This window comes from Portunus trituberculatus, chromosome 42, assembly GCF_017591435.1.
Source record: "Portunus trituberculatus isolate SZX2019 chromosome 42, ASM1759143v1, whole genome shotgun sequence".
Taxonomy (NCBI): Eukaryota; Metazoa; Arthropoda; class Malacostraca; order Decapoda; family Portunidae; genus Portunus; species Portunus trituberculatus.
This window is the reverse complement of record NC_059296.1, coordinates 5,647,483-5,668,627: the sequence shown is the minus strand read 5'-3', so window position 1 is coordinate 5,668,627 and position 21,145 is coordinate 5,647,483. Positions and strand designations below refer to the sequence as shown.

Genomic DNA, 21,145 nt, shown 5'->3' with positions numbered 1-21,145 from the left:
CTTTTTAAAGCTTAAGACAGTGACATTGTAGGTGGTATCTAGATACCAGGCCAGCAGTCACACTGGGTGGCTGAGGTAAAACACTATACTCATACACACACAACACTCGCATTCTTTGTCTTGCCATATCATACAAAAAATTCATTATGTAGTTTATTAAATTTATTAGAGTACTGAGTACTGTGGAAATAAGTTTTCACATATTAAGCACGATGGATTTAATGCAAGTGTTATAAAAATAAGTTGCAGATAAACAAATCTGTCACAAAATAAACATGATACATACATATAACAGGTGCTAAAATATCCTGCAGGTTTAAAAGAAAGGTTTGACTGAGTACTATATTCTTTGTAATTTTTAGTGTCATATTCATACAAGCTACAGAAATAAATCTTAATCATAATATACCTAACAAAAGTTTATACCAGAAATATTCTGTAAAAGAAATACTAAGGGTAGCAATTAAACTGATTAACCATCACAGCAATTATAATTTCCTACCCTAGAGAGTTGAAGGCATTGGTTTGTACATTACCAGAGTAGACTATGGTCATCTTCAAGTGCTTAGTGCAGGGGTGTGGAACCTCTGGCCTCTGGACCATATAAAACCTGTAGGGCTGTTTGACCAGGTCTGCAATGCTGTTTACTTCATAAAACCATGAGTCAAGAATGAATAATATGTAACATATTCATATTATGTACTTGGCTACATGTCACTTGAATCAAAATAATTATCAATGAACTCAGAATATGACAGCATCATATTCTTGAATACACATAGTAAATCAGTAATACATATAAGAAATAATGACAGTTTGCAAGTTTGTATCACTCCAAGCATCTACCAAGGAAAATGTATCATACCAGCAAACAGGCAAGACCCATCCTTGCCTTTGATACACATCACGTTCTCACACACCCTCTGGTAGGTTGGCATGACATGGTCAGAACAGGATCAGTATAGATACGTTAGGCTTAATATTTTTTTCTATGGTCTGCTACCTGTTGGAAATATTCAGGTGGCCTTTGATAGGACAAAGGCTCCCCACCCCTGGCTCAGTGACTTGGAATCAAAGCCTCCTCTATTTCTTTCAGCATATATTGATAGCCTATCATGTAATCGTCAGCTCTGTCTCACCTACCTCCTGAGGATAACAGATCCCCACACATGACAAGAGCTATACACTGGACAAAGAGCTGCCCCAATATTGCACACAGACTGCAAAACTGATTGAAAGATGAAAAAATATACTATGCATCTGAAAATTATACATTAATTTTTCAACAGCCTCCACTTCTTACTACCTAAAACCATTTTAAGAGCCTTACATGAAATACAAAACATGAAAAAGATAATTTCTGTTCATCTTTACTTAGTGATCTAAATATTAAAAAATTTGTTTCCAAGATTACTGAATAATGCTTGGTCATATTTCAAGATAGTTTGCATGATCCTCAACTGACACTGTTAAACGGCATGTTCGATTCAACAAGTGATCGCTCAAAAGCATTACAAAATGTTATCTTCCTCCATACCTGATGAGAAATACATACAAGTGGTGGTGCTGAGGCAGGCTGGACTCTTTGATATAATCACAGTACAGTGCAATGCAGTGCTTGATACCAGCCATCCTCATCTTTCCTGTATAAAACTTATTCACTGCTGATCAATACATGCTACTTTTTTTTAGTATTCATATCATTCACAATGTTCAGCCTAAGACGTTTGCACACCAACCTTCAATAAATCAAAACATACTCTAGTGTGGACAACTTAGTACGCTTGGAAACAGTCATTCACCTGCATTAGTGTCTGTACCTAACTCACATTTCTTGCTTTGCCTAATATAACTTCCATGACTTAATAACATTACAAATTAGTATCATCACATTATGTCATATTGCAGTTTTTTTTGAGTTCCAGCATTATTATTGGTTTAGTACACCAATCCACCATGTGTAGCACACATTACACAAGATAACCTATCCTGTATCAACAATTAAACCAATGAATTACTCTCATTAGTGTACAGAAATATCTTCCCAGTAACAGGTGTTACATATAAATTTAGCTTGTATGCTCCTCTCTTATCACGGACCTTAAGCTACATTCTAGACATATCATACTTGAACTTGGAACTATGGACCTGACTGCAGACCTAGCATTCAAAATTAAGGTCTTAAGTATTTTGCCATAATTCCTCGTTAAGTGACTTTGGATCCCAAACAGTTACACTACAGGTGAATGACACTCCAGGATGCACAGTATGTCTTGCTAACACTGAGGAATTATACAATTTCTAATCAAATGGTGATACTCAGAAATCTATCATATATCTTTGGCTCCATACAAATCTTAATGTATAACAAAATAAATTATTAATCTCCTGTAATTTCCTTGGATTAATTCAATGGTAAGTAAATTGTTCTTATAATTAAACCAACCTGTGTGATAATTACAGCTTTTTACAAAAAAAAAAAAAAAAAAAAAAGATTGATTTGTGTCCTAATACTCAATAGAAGACAGATCAATCGTTGGTCTATCCTATCAAGAGTGAATGCAAAGGTTCCTCTAAGAGTGGAGAGGTGTAATTCAAGTGACAGTACGGCATTTCTCAATTACAGGCACAAGGCAATGTTTTCTTAAGTTAGTATTTCAAACTGAATAATCTAGATTTTGAGTAGCATAAATGTGTCAAGAAAAAAACTAGTGCTGAGAACAATAATTCAGAACCTGCAAGGTCATTTCAGACCACTGTCATTTTCACAATATTTTAATAGAAATAAACATTATCAACATCTTCAATAAAAAGTATTCAATGATAATGTGCTATTTTATGTACACTACAGCAATACACGCCATGAATGATGATAATGGCTCTGCAACCTTATCAACTTTTAGAAGCACTTAAAACACTAACTGACCACTTGCAGAAACCCAAGCAGGACGGAAAACAATCATTTCAGACCACAAGCCTTTGGGACAAGTTAGTGACATGTGATGTAATTCTGATAAAGAAAAGAAAAGAGAGAAAAAAAAAAAAAAAAAAAAAAAAATGAAATTTAATCATGGAATTTCATTTTTTTTTTTTTTTTCTAAATTACATCCTCAATGGCTGTGCCCAAGCAGTGACTGGGCTGATGCAACTCCTAAACTATTAGTCCCAGCACTGCCTTCTGTGACTTCTTGGAAGCCTGCTTTGCCATGAATGTGTGTGTGTGTGTGTGTGTGTGTGTGTGTGTGTGTGTGTGTGTGTGTGTGTGTGTGTGTGTGTGTGTGTGTGTGTGTGTGTGTGTGTGTGTGTGTGTGTGCATGTTAAGCAATTACTGAAGGTAGTTATTGGTATTGTAATCCCATTTACATATATACATTACATTATTGCTAAAACTGCAACTCCTTAATTATTTATGACTTTCAATGATGAATTTATTGTACTATGTAATACCAACATAAGAATATCAGCAACAAACATTCACACTTGTAACAGAAACATAAACACTTGTGTTATGATACATATGAAGCATATGTAACGGTCAAAACTAACACTGCATCACTCTATTCATGTTTCCATTTCATTCTTAAAACTCAACTTGGATCACCACCACCTTTCACTCAATTCACTGTCCAAAACTTTGCAGGAATCCTAACCACATGTCAGCTCCTACTTAGAAAACTAATCCAATGCACTTTTTCTTATAAGATCACACTATCTAATCCTGTGTTTTTTCAACCCCAATCACTTTCAGTGTTACACTCAAGTCACCTCAGTAATGAAGTCCAAGGTAGGTTCAGGTGTGTGTGACCCCAGACAACAAAATATTCTTGAAATACATTCGGCTCCAAAAGTGGAACACAAGGTTTGAGAAATGTTTGTTGATTTGTCAAGAGAAGCATGACCTGTTGGATGGAAGTCAAATGACAAGGGATATTAAACATATGGATGTTAATTTATAGGTTGGAGTAAGATGTTAGCATTTATAGCTGCCACTTCTATGCTTATAATGATAACTCCAATGACCTTACCTTTGGGTGGAGGTAATGATAACTTTGGACAGCATGAAGGGAGACAAAAATTATTTCATCAATTTTTCCTATTTTACAATCAAAGTTCAGTACGGACATCCAGGACTTTCTAACAGTGATTGATATTAAGTGCCTTAATATTAAGTGAAAGACTTCACTTTTCAACAATTTGAAATTGTTCACCATGGGTTGAAATGGCTAGCTAGCTTCTTCAGTGGAATGACCTGCTGTACTGTAGAAGGCATTGAAAGAGACGTAGGAGTGACAGGTGAAAGTGATTCATGTGCTAGTACTTTAAGTTAATGCAATATATTTGCTCTACTTGCAGGAGCCTAACCCACCAATCTGTCTACCTGCCTTGGTCTTACAAATGCTAGCCTCAAACTTAAATCATGAGTAAGATTATATCTGCCATTAGTGTTGCGTCTTTTTATCTCTATTTGTCTTAAACACCTTAAATAATCAGAAGCCATTATTCACATGTGTATATGTATGTATGCATGTATTCATGTAGTATGTATATACAAAGATCTGGTTCATACCTAATGCTGCACAATATATACTACCTAAGTATTACATTACATATTTTACAACCCCGTACAGGACTCTTTACACTTAAATACAATAAATAACTACAATTAATCATCCATTCACTGCGTCATCACATCAACAAGTATTTCCCCAGTGCTGACATGATCAATGGTATATAACAGAGCACAAACTGAAATATCCAGTTTTGTTTATATATCTATGTATACAAATCTACACCACCCTGAGGCTTCCTTCACACTGCTTGCTGTTGATTATCACTGCTGCATCAAATGTGCTAGTGTCAATAATGGAGTCACTTCCAGTTTACACACCGACATTCAAGCACCAGGTTAAAAAATAAAGATACTTTTGAAGGTGCTGTTGTACCATGATTCCTCTACACACTTCTCTCCAGGTGAACACTGAAGATACACTCACACAAACACACGTCCGTGATGGTTTGAGGACATTAGTGTTGGAGAGTCCATGTTTGTCTTATTTTGGTGCAGGGATTGCAACACTGGCACCTGGAGATAGAAGTATCTGTTAGATTCTATTACAAAAGGTACTTGATACTTCTCCCTTTCCATTTATGATAATTATCTTTGTTACATAAATACATCTACTTCTATTTACAATCATACTCCAATAAAATTAAGCCATATGCTTAAAAAAAATCACTGTATCTGATAGGTTGTTCATTAGGCAGTGGCAGGTGTTTCGTTGGGATTGTTATTCTTCTCTTTCCAATGTTATTTTCTTGCCTGCCACCTTCAAAGCATAGATAATAAAAAAAAAATAAATAAATAAAAAAAATAATAAATAAATAAAAATAAATTATGCATGTGATTCTTTCATCATCCATCAGGCTCACAAACCATGAAGCACAACTGTCCAGTGTAAATTGTGCACTTCAGCAAAAGTGATGGAAATTTTTCTCAATCTATCTCTTCCTGTGGTCAAAAGGGAAATACTGAACATAAAGCAAAACTTACTTCTTTAAATAATAAAACATCCTGCTGTGGTGAGTGGTATGTGTTGGTGCAAGCGAGGTCAGTGGGTGGAGGCAGGTGACGGTGACTCATGGGTGGTGGACATGACTAGCATATGGTACACGTTGAAGTACTGACGCAGGAGGTGGTCGTGTCGCCTGGTATCATTAAGTGCTTCTTTTTATGTTTGTCTGTGACTGGAATTCCCTGAAACAGAGAGAAAAACAACTATTTGTACTTCAAAATACAAATATTTTCAAAATGGCAGGATTGTTTTGCTACTAAGTACAATAAACTTATTTCATTTAGCAGCAATACCATTCTAATGAAAACTTGATACTTCATTATATCTGTTTCGCTACTTCATGTTGTACAATCTGGTACAGCAACAAGAGCACAGCACCTCACTATAATGCTTATCTATAAGGTATGTTACATTCAATGAATTTTATTTTTGTCCTGCTGCAACTAAATGACTGAAACACATACCTATCTTTATAACTTGCAGTATCTGGTATCTGACTTATGACAAACAATTCTGTCACAGTGATACACAATAACCAACAATTATATCTCAGACCTTGGTGATATAAAGGTGCTTAGAGCTTACTGCAGTAGGAACACAACAAACCTGTCTTAATCGTGTGGTGTGGTTGTGGATGGTGTAGCTTTTAAGATGTGACTTCAAAGGTTGAGGAAGTGGAAGATGCTCAATGCCATATACAGTGGTAGAGGCCACAATGGCACGACTGCAAAGTTCCTGGAGGGTTAACACTGAAAGAGAGAGAGAGAAAAAAAAGATGGTGGGGGGTTAGTGGTGGTTGGGAAAACTGCTGATCTGAATGTAAAAATGAGAAAACTTTAAAACTGCAAATTTGCTAAATATATTTACACCTAAAAATAAACATAATTCATTAGGGCTTCACAGAGCAGCAACTGGGTATTTCACAAAAGAACAGAAGAAATATACATGTGAACAATAATTGTAAACCCAGTGAGCTTAGATTAGAGGGAGGGATTTATTCTGTGGTTATATTTTTTTTTTTTTTTTTTTTTTACATTACAAGGGCACTGGCCAAGGGAAAACAGTGTTTGAAAAAAAAAAATCCCGCTGGTTGCCAGGCCCTGTTAAGAGGAAAGGGAGAAAGAAAAACAAAAAATCTAAAAGGAGGGTCCAGTTAACGTAAGAGGTGTCTTGACACTCCTCTTTTGAAAGAGTTTAAGTCATAGGCAGGTGGAAATACAGACACAGGTAGAGAGTTCCAGAGTTTACCAGTGTAGGGAATGAAGGAGTGAAGATACTGGTTAACTCTTGCATTAGGAAGATGGACAGAATAGGGATGAGAAGAAGTAGAGAGTCTTGTGCAGCGAGGCCGCAGGAGGGGAAGGCATGCAGTTAGCAAGTTCAGAAGAGCAGACAGCATGAAAACAGCGGTAGAAGACAGATAAAGATGCAACATTGCGGCGGTGACTTAAAGAATCAAGACAGTCAGTTAGAGGAGAAGAGTTGATAAGACGAAAAGCTTTAGATTCCACCTTGTTTAGTAAAGCTGTGTGTGGATCCCCCAGACATGAGAGCCATACTCCATACACGGGCGGATAAGGCCCTTGTACAGAGCAAGCAGCTGGGAGGGAGAGAAAATGGACGAAGACGCCATAGGACACCTAACTTCTTGGAAGCTGATTTAGCAAGAGTAGAGATGTGAAATTTCCAGTTTAGATTTTTAGTGAAGGATAGACCGAGTGTGTTTAATGTAGAGGAGAGGGAAGTTGAGTGTTATTGAAGAAGAGAGGATAGTTGTCTGGAAGGTTATGTCGAGTAGATAGTTGTAGAAATTGAGTTTTTGAGGCATTGAACAAAACCAGGTTTTCTCTGCCCCAATCAGAAACAAGTGAAAGATCAGAAGTTAGGCGTCCTATAGCATCTCGCCTTGAGTCATTTAATTGTTGTTGGGTTGGGCGTCTGTTGAACGCTGTTGAATAATGCAGGGTGGTATCATCAGCATAGGAGTGGATAGGGCATTGAGTCAGATTTAGGAGATCATTGATGAATAATAGAAAGAGAGTGGGTGATAGGACAGAACCCTGTGGAACACCACTGTTGATAGTTTTAGGGAAGAACAGTGACCGTCTACTACAGCAGCAATAGAACGATCGGAAAGGAAACTGGAGATGAAGGTACAGAGAGAAGGATAGAATCCGTAGGAGGGTAGTTTAGAAATTAAAGATTTGTGCCAGACTCTATCGAAGGCTTTCGATATGTCAAGGCCGACAGCAAAGGTTTCACCGAAGTCCCTAAAGAGGATGACCAAGATTCAGTTAGGAAAGTAAGAAGATCACCAGTAGATCTGCCTTTACGGAAACCATACTGGCAATCAGAGAGAAGGTTGTGAGCTGATAGATGCCTCATTATCTTCCTATTAAGGATAGACTCAAAGGCTTTAGAAAGGCAGGAAATCAAAGCTATAGGGCGGTAGTTAGAAGGATTGGAGTGGTCACCTTTTTAGGGACAGGTTGAATGTGAGCAAACTTCCAGCAAGAAGGATAAATAGAAGTAGAGAGACACAGATGAAAGAGTTTGACCAGGCAGTGAGCGAGTTCGGAAGCACAGTTTTGAGAACAACAGGAGGGACTCCATCCGGACCGTAAGCCTTCCGAGAATCAAGGCCAGAGAGGGCCAGGAAAACGTCTTTATAAAGAATTTTAATTTTAGGGATGAAGTAGTCAGAGGGTGGAGGAGTAGGAGGAATATGCCCAGAATCATCCAAAGTTGAGTTGGTAGCAAAGGTTTGAGCGAAGAGTTCAGCTTTAGAAAAGAAGAGACAGCTGTAGAGCCATCTGGATGAAGTAAAGGAGGGAAAGACGAAGAAGTAAAGTTGTTAGAGATATTATTGGCTAGATGCCAGAAATCTCGAGAGGAGTTAGAATTGGAAAGACTTTGACATTTTCTATTGATGAAAGAGTTTTTAGTAAGTTGGAGAATAGATTTGGCATGATTACGGGCAGAAATATATAGGGCATGAGTTTCAGCAGTTGGATGGCTACGGAACCGTTTGTGAGCCGCCTCTCTATCATTGACAGCACGAGAACAAGCAGAGTTAAACCAAGGCTTTTTAGCTTTAGGGTTAGAGAAAGTATGAGGAATGTATAGCTCCATGCCAGAGATAATCACCTCTGTTATGCGCTCGGCACAAAGAGAAGGATCTCTGACATGAAAACAATAATCATCCCAAGGAAATCAGAATAGTACTGCCTTAGTTCCTCCCACTTAGCAGAGTTAAAATGCCAGAAGCACCTCCGCTTAGGCGGGTCCTGAGGCTGCACTGGAGTGATAGAACAGGTAACGGAAATTAGATTGTGGTCGGAGGAGCCCAACGGAGAGGAAAGTTTAACAGAGTAAGCAGAAGGGTTGGAGGTTAGGAAAAGATCAAGAATGTTGGGCGTGTCTCCAAGGCGGTCAGGAATACGGGTAGGGAACTGCACTAGCTGCTCTAGGTCATGAAGGATAGCAAAGTTGAAGGTTTGTTCACCAGGTTGGTCAGTGAAAGAAGATGAAAGCCAAAGCTGGTGGTGAACATTGAAATCCCTAAAATGGAGATCTCAGCAAAAGGAAAGTGAGATAAGATGTGCTCCACCTTGGAAGTCAAATAGTCAAAGAATTTTACATAGTCAGAGGAATTAGGTGAGAGGTATACAGCACAGATGAATTTAGTTAGAGAGTGACATTGAAGTCTTAGCCAGATGGTAGAAAATTCTGAAGATTCAAGATTGTGGGCACGAGAGCAAGTGGTGTCGTTACGCACGTATGCGCAACATCCAGCTTTGGATTGAAAATGAGGATAGAGCAAGTAGGAGGGAACAGAAAAGGGGCTGCTGTCAGTAGTCACAGACAACTGTGTTTCGGTTAGGAAGAGAAGATGAGGTTTAGTAGAGGAGAGGTGGTGTTCCACAGATTGAAAATTAGAACGAAGGCCACGAATGTTGCAGAAATTGATAGTGAAAGTATTAGATGAAGTGTCAAGACACCCAAGGTCGACAGCAGAGGGCAGTCCGACCTGGGGACATTTATGGTCCCCTCCCCAGAGGGGGACTCCGAGGCAGGGCGTGGTGAAGCCATTATTAAATTTTGATTTGAAGAGAGTGTAAAAGTGTAAGGTGTTGTAGTGTAGTGTAGGAAGTAGTAGAAGTTGTCTTTAGAGGGCAGGCTGCAGCTGCTCAATTGTATAAATGAGACCACAAAGGGAACCGGGAAGAGAGGACACGGGGAATCACTCAGTCTGCAGCACTGCCTACATCCCCGTAAGTACCTCTCCTGGAGTATTCCACCGGGCGGCAGGTGACTACTGCCTACTCCATAGCGTAACTGATCTTCAACGGCCAGTTAGTCTGAGATGACTCAATGGCCCAGAGCCAAAGGCAGCAGCTTTCACATCACACCATGGCTGCTCATAACCAGGATGACTATGAGCAATGTTGTGGTCTCCACATCAACTACCACAGATTTCAGAGATGCCCAAGTAAACTGGGAATATGTCAAGTGGGATCATCACTTGGCTATACACTGGCCCAATAGCTCTAGGAAAGGCTGTCCCACCATCCACTAGACTTATTCATACTTGAGCTAAGCCAAATGCAAGTCACCATTCCACCACCCAAACCAACTGCCTTCATGAGCAGAGTGAGCAGGTAGGCAGTATCTCCCTCCCTACAACAACTATAACAATAGGTGAAGTTAGCTGCAACCTTTAACTATTCAACACTTTATCCTGAAAAGCAGACATCAGCTGATGAGATGATCAAAACAAACACAAGCACAAGCATTCTAATAGTAATGAAGGAAATGGGGATTCCCCTTGTTCTGCTATCAAGACTGATGAGCCAAACAAAGGGAATCCCATTTCCCTAATTACATCACTAAAATTCACTGTCACTGTCACTCATTTCAACAAGACTATATAAGACTTTGAGATACTTGAACACAAAGACATAGTACTCATCACATAACTCAGAAAAACTTGCACCATTTGACAATTCCACCAGTTACTCACCTTTATTTGCCCTCCACAGCCTCTCCATGCCATTGCGCTTCAGTGCTAATCTGGACAGTTCTGTGAAGCTTTCCACAATGTTGAAGTCACACAGTGGACTCACTTCAAAGAGGTTGACATGATTCTTGGCAGCATACTGTTCTGCCTGACTCTGGCTCACCTGACGCTTGAATGCCAGGTGGAGTCTGTTGCCTATCAGCACTTTGGGGACACCAGGAGCATGCTGCAACACAACAACTATGTTACTGCACAAAATAAAATGTTAATCTTATACTGAAACTCCTTCCCTTCATTCATCCTGTACTTTTCTTCTCATTCCTCAATAAATAAACAATTCATAACATAACATATAACATAACATAAATAATAGGATAACAAAGGGCCACCAGGGCCCATCTAGGTTATCCTGTATCAGTCATACAGCGACCTCGTCATCAGTACTTAGATACACTTACAAGTACACAATACATTATATACTAATTCTAAATATTTGGCCCATTAACAGGGCTAAGTCCTGCAGCGAAATCCTCTACAATCTGTGATCCCCATACATGGGGATCATGTCTTGTTTAACTATAGTAAATTTCTTATAAAAACTATCATGCAGTGCTATACATAATTATAAATCTAATAAATTTAAGTGCTTATCTAATCTGTTTTTAAACATTGTCAAACTAGTGCTATTTACAACCCTCTCTGGCAATGCATTCCAGAAGTCTACCACCCTATGACTAAAGAAATATTTTCTTATATCTAACCTGCAGCCTTGCTTTCTAATCTTCCTGCCATGATTTCTAGTCCTATTTCCCTCCTCTAAGGTAAAGAAAGATCTCACATCTATGTAGTTTGTATCTGAGAACATTTTAAATAACTCTATCATATCCCTCTTATACATCTCCTCTCAAATGAAAACATGTTTAATTCCTTTAATCTATCTCTATACTCCAGGCGCTTTAATGCTGGTATCATCCTAGTTGCTCTTCTCTGAACTGCTTCTAACATGTTGATATCCTGCCTATAATGGGGTGACCAGGCCTGTATGCAATACTCTAAATGGGGCCTAACATAGGAATTATATAAGCTACGCACCACTTCCTTACTTTTATAACTAACATTTCTATTTATAAAACCCAGGATCCTATTTGCCCTATTTCTTGCTTCTAAACATTGCTTTGAAAATTTCATAGTCCTGTCTATCACTACTCCTAAATCCTTTCCTTCCTCTACTGCCTCTAGCCAACATCCCTCCATCTCATAGCTAAAGTTTGTGTTGTCTTTACCTAAATGCATAACCTGACACTTTTAGAATTAAACTCCATCTGCCACCTGTCTGCCCATGCTATCAGCCTGTCCAGGTCTCGTTGTATTCTGTAATTGTCCTTTTCACCCTGTACTGCACATGCTATCTTAGTATCATCTGCAAACTTTGATACTTTGCTACTAATTCCTATATCTAAATCGTTAATGTACACCAAGAAAAGAAGAGGTCCTAGCACTGATCCTTGGGGTACCCCACTAACCACTTCCTTCCACTCAGACATTGCCCCATTTAATACTACTCTCTGTTTCCTATCAGAAAGCCATTCACTAATCCAATCAACTAACCTACCCCCTATCCCATGTAGTCTCAATTTGTACACTAGCCTCCTATGCGGTACCTTATCAAACGCCTTGCTAAAATCTAGATATATAACATCTATGCTATTTCCATCATCTAACTCCTTGGTAATATATTCTAAGATAGCAAATTTGTAAGACAGGACCTCCCTGATCTAAAGCCATGTTGGGTATCTCTCATCATGACTTTCAGCTTTATCCTGTCTCTAAACTAATAGTTCCAGCAATCCGATTACAGTAAAACATAAAAGATTCAAAATATGTGCTAACTTTACAAATAAAATCAAAGTAATCGGTACAAGAACAGAACACTAATGAAATAACTGGATACTCTGTGAACCTCTTGAATCTCCTTCATCCATCGATCCAGGCCTTCGAAGGACCACTTGTTGGTGATGTCATAGACCAGCAGGATTCCCTGAGCACCTCGTGAATATGACCGGATGATGGTGCAGAACCGGCCTTGACCCGAGGTGTCCCAGAGCTGGAGTTTGACCCTCTTACCATCCAGAAGGATTGTAGTGGTTTTGTGACCTGTCATGATACACATGTCATGTAGCTATATGTGGAGAGAGAGAGAGAGAGAGAGAGAGAGAGAGAGAGAGAGAGAGAGAGAGAGAGAGAGAGAGAGAGAGAGAGAGAGAGAGAGAGAGCACCAGGCACCACTCTTTCATCACCAGTCAGTTTCTCCCTCTTCTCTATTGTCTCCTCTGTATTCACCTCAGCACTAGAAGGACATGGTTGAGTAAAAGGAGGCTGGAAAACGGTCCCGAACTTTGGGCGACTATACAATTCCCCTTAACAGCCAATGAAGATGAAAAATTTGGTCTCTATCCACAAGATACTGTGCAGCCAATGCCAACTTACCACTGCCCACACAGAATGGTGACTCAGTGGAGCCATCCTCAAGTGGCTGGAGGATCTCGTGCTTTCCAACATCACTGTCGCCCACCAAGAGGAACTTCAGCAAGTAGTCGTAGGGTTTGCTTGACTCGCCTCCTCCCTGCCCCCCGCCATCAGACATCATGCTCATCTCATCATCTGAATTGATGTTGTTAGGAGACACATTGGAATGAGGAGACACTTTGGCCACTCTGCCTGCACTGGGGAGATGGTGTGAGGAAGGACAGGGCTGGCTGGTTCTGCTGGATGGCTTACATTTAAGGTGTCTGCATCTGATGAAAATTTTGGGGAATCCTTATGGAGACTTGCCTTGCTTGGATAGCGTGGAGGTGATGAAGACAGGGGAGTGGTAGGGAGAGGAGCACTACAGGTTAGAATGATTGGCCTACTAACGGGTTGTATGCATCTGAGGTGTAATCTTGGAGTTCAGAGCTTAAGGGACTACGTATACTGCTGCCATCAGGGTGTGCGTTCCACTTATCACGAAGGTAGTGTGTCGCTGGCTAGTTAGTGGTATTGCAGTGAACGTGTGTCGAGGTAAATGGTAAACAGGTAAAGACGTTCGTCCCTCGGAATAAAAACTTAGGCAGCGCAGAGTGGAGTAGTCACAGATAGAGATGGAACCCCGTCAATGATCTGCTTGCAAAAACTCACAAAGATTGGTTATGAAGTAAGATATTAACACGGAGGCAGGTCAGACAAACATTTCAAACCCTCACAATTATTTCACTGTGAAAGCTGCGTCCAGGCGAGGCCATACTCACACCACTCATGCCTGCTTCCACCACTCCTCACTGAGCCACACGCAGGCTATAGCTCATTCAACACTTTCCTCGAGTGCAATGAATACTACGGAGAACGTGTCCTTGAAGACATAAGTGTAAAGCAATGCGAGGTCACAGATACCAAGTCCTCCTGCAACCAACACACACAAACAACTGAGGGAAGGACAGACCCGAGGAGAGGAGGCGAGATGGCAGCACAAGTGAGTACCTGTCAAAGCAGAAAACGGACCACTACACAAGGATAACTAAGGCCGCTCGATGAAAATTAATCCCTTCATTTTCATTTCTTACCTTAAGTTTTGGATATGATTAGATTATTTTATTTACCATAGGAATGATTTATGGAGATCAGAATATTAATGGCCAGAGTCTTTATTATTTTAATCCCCACACAGGTTTCTGAAGCTTTATAAAATTATTAAAATCACTAAATAGTAAACAAAATGAATATGAAAACGCGTCATGGTACTGAAAGGATTAAAGCCATTTTTTACTAGCTCTATATCTAATAGATTATCTCTATATCGAAGCCAGTATTTAGAAGGGCCGTGTGCTTCCTTACGATTGGCCCACTGTGCTTTTCTCCTTCCTGTTCAGCTACGTGTGAGTGGTTCCTCTACTACGGAAAGAGCCAATATATACTGACCAATCTTCGCATAGGACTTAAAGAACCATTTACACATGAGGAAAGCGAAGCCTGGTAAATAAATAAGGGCTTCACATTAAGAGGATCACATATTTGCCTTGCTGTGTATTCAGAAACAGTCTGCTTTTTCACCACGACTATTTTCCAAGTCCACAGAAATAATTATAAGATTTACAAGAGTGTTTCTCCTAATAAGAATGTAGAAATCTTATTACAAATCCTTTAGAATAGTAAAAACACTCTTAAAACTCGTGTAATTTTAAATAAAGCCTTTTGAAATTGTGGAGGAGAAGGATATAAGAGTTTGAGAATACGAGCCATTGCATATCATAATCCACTTCCAATCAGAGCAAGCACAGTCATCAAAATTAGAGTATATAATGCATTCCCTTCAGTTCACATAGGCCTATGTGAAAAATCTCTGGATTTTGCAAAGGATCGGTAATAATTTAAGTGGAAAATTATTTTTTATCAGTATTTAATTATGTCATGAAGGAGTACCGTGGTAAAGAGTAAAGACAATTAGACAACATGACCGTAACGCAACTCTGAACACACACAAGTAAACAAGACAGCGTGGGGACTGGTGACTGGTGACTGGTGAGCTAATATTCCTTTCTTTTTTGTATCTTGGGACCTGCACCTCACACAAACCAGAGCCAATACAAGTGTAAGGCCACATACTTGAAGAATGCGGCATCTGAAAGGCTTGTAGGCATGCTGTGAAGAGGGACTGAGAGTAATTTAGTGTAGGTCGTGTTCCGATGTTACTTTTTTTTTTTTTTTTTTCTTTCAAGGGTTTGACACACGCAGAGTAGGCAGTGTTCAGTATTAGTAAACCTAGGAATGCTGAGTAGCTCTAGAATACAGAAAATAGAGGGGGCAGTGTTGGTGAGAATGGCTGCAGAGTTTTAGGGTAAATTATGCACGTTGCTGTTATGGTGTAATTATGGGAGCTTTTGCTGCGAGAAGGGAAGCTGAAGCACTACAGGGGAAGGAAAGCATTCTCATCCACGCCTTATGAGTTCTAGAGCAGCTAAACACACTGGAGCAGCTAAGATGGACCTCTACTGTATCCAGGCTGATCCATACCTCTCATCTGGCTCGTTTTTTTTTTTTTTTTTTTTTTTTTAATATAAGAGGGAAACCCGGCCAAGGGCAACAAAAGCTGGGATTATAAAGAGAGGCCCACTGAGATGCCAGTCCCCAAATAGTTTGTCAAGAAATGTGGTTGAAGGGCGCTCCATGGATGATAAAGGTGTCAGCCTTTTGTTTTTTCCGCTTTTAAGTATTGCATGATGAATGTATATGTAGTTCAATGCATATAGTTTTGTCTGAGAAAAGAGAGTTGTCTTTGTTGTGATTCAGAATTAACTTGCTTTAAATAGTGAAAATTGTAACGGCAACATTTTCAAACATGGATTACGTTTGATTAGGTTAAGTTTAGATTGATATTGATGTGAAAGTTTCTGAAAATTGATTGTTAGCTTTGTGCATTTTCCTGAGCTACAACTTTCATGATTTTATTATTTTCAGACAAACCAAAGCTGAAAATAATAGTAGAAAAGAAGAAATAGAAAAACTAACCAGGTCACCACAACCAAGCACACATATACACACACACAATGGATGACGAGGCTGAGACATACAAGCTGTGGCGCATCCGCAAGACCATCATGCAGCTGTGTCATGACCGTGGCTATCTGGTGACACAAGATGAGTTGGACCAGACTCTTGCTCAGTTCAAGGAGCAGTTTGGTGAGAAGCCGTCTGAGAGGCAGCCGGCTCGCTCTGACCTCATAGTGTTGGTGGCTCACAATGATGACCCCACCGACCAGATGTTTGTGTTCTTCCCAGATGAGCCGAAGGTGTGTCTTTGTGTGTGTGTGTGTGTGTGTGTGTGTGGAGGGCTTAGTAATGTGTTGAAAGAACCAGGAAGAACTTTGGTTGAGGGAAGATGATGACCAAGGACAAGGCAGCAAGTGAGATAGAGTGATGGAATTACAATACAGCTGCTATGGGAGTCACAATGGAAGATACCAATGGGACTGAAACAACTGGGATAGGCTTAAACATCAACCGTCTTCATACAACAAAAAATACATCACGTTTCCTCCTATATTACCGTAACTAATTATGTACCACCTGAATGCAAGAGTTAACCAGTACTTGCATTCTTTCTTACCTTTCTCTGGTAAGCTGGAACTCCTTACCTACTTCTGTATTTCTAACTTCCTATGACTTGACTTCATTTAAGAGGGAGGTTTCAAGACATTTATTCTCTCTTTTTATAGGCTAACTCTCTTGGATTTGCAAGGAAACTGGCAACTAAGTGGGCCTTTTTATTTTATGTTACTCTTGGTTAGGTTTCCCATCTTACATAAAAAAAAGAAAAAGAAAAAAACAACAACTTAGTGTCTGTGTTGCTCTGGCAGGTTGGAGTCCGCACCATTAAGACATACTGTACACGCATGCAGGAAGAGAACATCCAGCGTGCCATTATTGTTGTCCAGTCGGGAATGTCACCATCAGCTAAGCAGGTAGGTGTGTGTGTGTGTGTGTGTGTGTGTGTGAGAGAGAGAGAGAGAGATTGAGATTAATATTGAAGTACTATTTGTCTTTTCTTTCACATGATCCTTGGATGTGGTTGGTGGTGCTATGCCTGAACTCTTGGGGCTGATGGAGTTAAGTGTGAAAGATGTGTGTCTATGAGTGTGTGGCGTTTTATTTGGGCTGCCCTGTCCGGAATTGATGCTGGTCTGGTACATATATAATTGGATTGCCATCGTTTTTAATTTCACAGCACTTTTCTGCTACTGATGCTTATTACTGCTACACATTGATTTTGCTGTAATATTGCATGGTGGCTCCTCTATCCCCATACTTTGATTACCACTACTGTTACTCATACTATTTCTATCTAATACATCTACTGCTACCACCACCATCACCACCAGGTTTTTCCTTACCACAGGCTCTGGTAGACATGGCCCCAAAGTACATCCTGGAGCAGTTTCTGGAGTCTGAATTGCTGATCAACATCACTGAGCACGAGTTGGTGCCTGAGCATGTGGTGATGACGGCTGAGGAAAAAACTGAACTGCTGCAGAGGTATGAGGAGGTGGTAGAGAGAGAGAGAGAGAGAGAGAGAGAGAGAGAGAGATTTATGATTGCATAACAGTTCTGGCTTAAACAAAGAATGATGTGCCATAGTATACCATGCCACAGAATGGGTTGGTAAGTAAGCAGTGTTGTAACAAATAAATTTTCAGGTACAAACTGAAGGACAACCAGCTCATGAGGATACAGGCGGGTGACCCTGTGGCGCGGTACTTTGGGCTCAAGCGTGGCCAGGTGGTGAAGATCATCCGTCCCTCTGAAACAGCTGGCCGCTACATCTCCTACCGTCTCGTTGTGTGAGAGGGAAAGGAAAAAGAAGTAAGAGAGAGAGAGAGAGAGAGAGAGAGAGAGAGAGAGAGAGAGAGAGAGAGAGAGAGAGAAGAATGAGAGAATCACCATAGAAATAAGAATTAAGTGTTATCCAGTTTTGTAATAATGTGCCAGAAAATTATTTAATGTCCTTTTCATTTGCAAATGCTTAAATCATATACAGAAATATTTATTTTCTTTCCCCGACACTTAAATGATTAATACTTTGTACCTGAAATGACATATGGTAATATTTTGCTATAGGTGAGTGGTTTAAAAGATTACAGTACTTTCCCAGGAACAGGTCAAGTATAAGCAAACAATCTGTAAGGTAGAAAAGTATTAAGTGGTAGTGTGGAAGGGTATTTTCCTATTGGGTGGCATGGCTAATCTCCTTACCTCTCGCCCTGTATGTCACCAAACAAGTAGTACCTGCTATGGGAGGACACTGGTGAGGTCCTAGTCAGTGAACCTTTCCTGGCCTCATGGCCTATCATGTCACTATAATAATCTTTAAATTGCCTAAGATTGGTTTTAATTTTTTATAATTTCTTTAAAAGGTCTTAAACACAACATAAGCTTCATATATTTATGATCCATTACAAATAAATTACATGTGACCAATACATGCAGAGAGCATTAACAGAAGGGAAGAAAATGGTTAACACACACACACACACACACACACACACACTTTAATCATGTCTGAATATATGTCTGTCTGTATGTCTATCTACCTGTCTATTCATCTATCTATCTGTTAATCTATATCTATAACTATTGATGCATTCTGGTTTTCCTTACATGGCACCTGACTTATTTTGGATAAGGAATGAGAGAGAAATCTTGATGCATACCTTCACAACCATTCCCTTCTCATGTACCAGCTCTGCATGGGAGGGAGGTGTATTACTCATTACACCACACTTCCTCTAAATCAGGATCCAGAACAGCTGGTTTCCTGTGCTGCTTCATGTTCTATCTCCTTAGCCTTACATGACCCAATCTTTCTGGTGCCATGATGTAGAGGAGCCTCCCGTCTAGACCATAAAGGATATCCACGTTGCATCTCCACTTGTCATTTATCACCATTCTTTCACATTCCACACAAACACATATATAAATCTACAATGCTCTCTGATTCTTCTTTAATACACAAAAGGATACACAATAAAAAAAACTACATATGTACATATCTGGAAGTAATCCAAGCCTATCTGATGCAACACCTTGAGGAACTAAAGACGTTCAGATTATCTACTTTCAAGTTTTTCAACAATTTTTATTAATTCTGTCAAAAGGGGATATATATATATATATATATATATATATATATATATATATATATATATATATATATATATATATATATATATATAGACACATGTGTGTTCAAAAGTATCAAGATTAGTTATATTCAGCCTATTGTAATCATCCATGATTTGTGTGGAATATTCTGAAAATGGTCAGACATATTACTGAGTGTATAATGATGCACATACTTATGATACTAAATCATGGCAAGATCCTAGGATCATCTTTGGGGCCTTCATATATATGGGAACTGGAGCAACATTGGAGCACACTCAGATTTGCTCATCTAAAAATTTTTACTGAAATATCCAATAATTTAACTTCAGCACTCACATTATTCTCCACACCTACCTCTTTCTCTCTTAAACAAAATTTTCATTTCAAAGAAATAGATAAGAAAATGTGAGAGACTGAGAGAAATGTAATACTGTAATATTGTATAGCAGCTTCACAACAAACAAGGAGGAATTAAAGAGGTGCTCTGAACAATAAATCTTGCTGGAACAAATGCAATGACTTTGAAATATAATAAATGGAGTCTTGATATGAAAGGGATAAGTCTTGCAATATAATAAATGGAGTCTTGATACTTTTTGAACACATTGTATACATACATATGTCTTTTAAAATACAGTTCTTATCTTGTTTGGCATTCTTGTGTTGTACTGAAATCTTGACAAAAGGTTTATTGGTTCATGTAAATAGTTGATTTGAGCACCTCATCTATCTATACCACCTCATGGAACTGATCCAATGCTCAATTTGTAATCATCATTAGTTTAAAAGAAATGGATAAATAAGAGCAAATTTGTATTTTGAACATACCTTTTTAAGATTTTTACTACATAAACCCACAAAGACAAGTGTGATTTGCCCAGTACAATGTAGGCCGAGATGTCCACACCAGCGAGCATCACTACACATCATGCTGAGGGGTGACTCACACAGAGGGGACAAGGTTCAACAACTCCCTTCAAATAGTCTCAACTCTATTATGAGATGAATTTTTCTCGTTTGATTGAAAAATACAGATGCTCATTCGTAAACCAATGACAATATTGATGGGTCAGACTGGTGGCAGAGTGATCATTGTATGTCCTTGTTGGCTACCTTGTACATATTTACAAGCCATTAATTCTTAGCTATAATACATCCACTTTGTTTACAATCATGCTGGTCTTTGAGATAGTGAAAGAGGCAATATTCATCACACAAAGCATATACATGTATGTGTGTGTGTGTGTGTGTGTATACTATTTACAATATATATATATACAAAGAACAACTAGAAATTTAAATAATCTTTCATTAATTAACATTATACAGTAAGCTTATACGCATATATATACACACATAATTACTGGTTAATATGAGCCTTCACAATGGAAAAAAATAGATATAATACAACTTTCACATAAGTAATGTCTGAGACCAGCTACTTATGGTTTATCAAACATTAAGTTCAATATTGAGGTTCATTCAGAACATAAGTTAAAATATGCATCAATATATATATATAGTATATATATACATCATTGTACGTTTCCTTTCACAAGGAAGACTTTTTGTATCTTTACAGAACTAAACTAAGTTGTGCTTCTCAGAGAAGATATGCAAGCAACTGCATGTTCTTGATTTACCTAACATTAAAGAGAATGTCAGTATGATAGCCTGGCAATATTTCTTCAGTAACTTAGTAAGTACATGACTTTAGTTCAAGAGAAAAATCCAGTTCAGAATTTTCTGCAGTAATTTCAATCACAGCTGTAAAAAAAAAAAAAAAAAAAAAAAAAATGCTGCAATCACTTTTTATTAGTTGTGATCACAAACTGTTTCACTTCAAAATACATTTTAA

At 38.9% G+C, this 21,145-nt stretch overlaps 2 protein-coding genes across 3 annotated transcripts; one reads left to right on the top strand and one right to left on the bottom strand.

The window, feature by feature from the left end:
* Positions 1 to 140: 140 nt before the first annotated feature.
* Positions 141 to 14,101, bottom strand: LOC123517415 (ras-related protein Rab-40C-like). Its single transcript, XM_045277438.1, has 7 exons — positions 13,881 to 14,101; positions 13,081 to 13,254; positions 12,554 to 12,747; positions 10,597 to 10,819; positions 6,180 to 6,322; positions 5,552 to 5,755; positions 141 to 5,083 (listed from the first exon to the last, which is right to left on the bottom strand). The coding sequence occupies exons 2-6, from the start codon at positions 13,244 to 13,246 to the stop codon at positions 5,657 to 5,659; spliced, it is 825 nt and encodes a 274-aa protein (XP_045133373.1). The 5' UTR covers positions 13,247 to 13,254; positions 13,881 to 14,101; the 3' UTR covers positions 141 to 5,083; positions 5,552 to 5,656.
* Positions 14,102 to 15,034: 933 nt separating this feature from the next.
* LOC123517416 (DNA-directed RNA polymerases I, II, and III subunit RPABC1) lies at positions 15,035 to 18,163 on the top strand. 2 transcript variants are annotated; one of them, XM_045277439.1, is made up of 5 exons: positions 15,035 to 15,147; positions 16,084 to 16,415; positions 16,983 to 17,087; positions 17,522 to 17,658; positions 17,820 to 18,163. In XM_045277439.1, exons 2-5 carry the CDS (start codon positions 16,173 to 16,175, stop codon positions 17,965 to 17,967), a joined length of 633 nt encoding a protein of 210 aa, XP_045133374.1. In that variant the 5' UTR covers positions 15,035 to 15,147; positions 16,084 to 16,172; the 3' UTR covers positions 17,968 to 18,163. The 2 variants fall into 2 exon arrangements, with proteins under 2 accessions (XP_045133374.1, XP_045133375.1); XM_045277440.1 differs by lacking the exon at positions 15,035 to 15,147 and adding an exon at positions 15,784 to 15,805.
* The last annotated feature ends 2,982 nt before the right edge of the window (positions 18,164 to 21,145 follow it).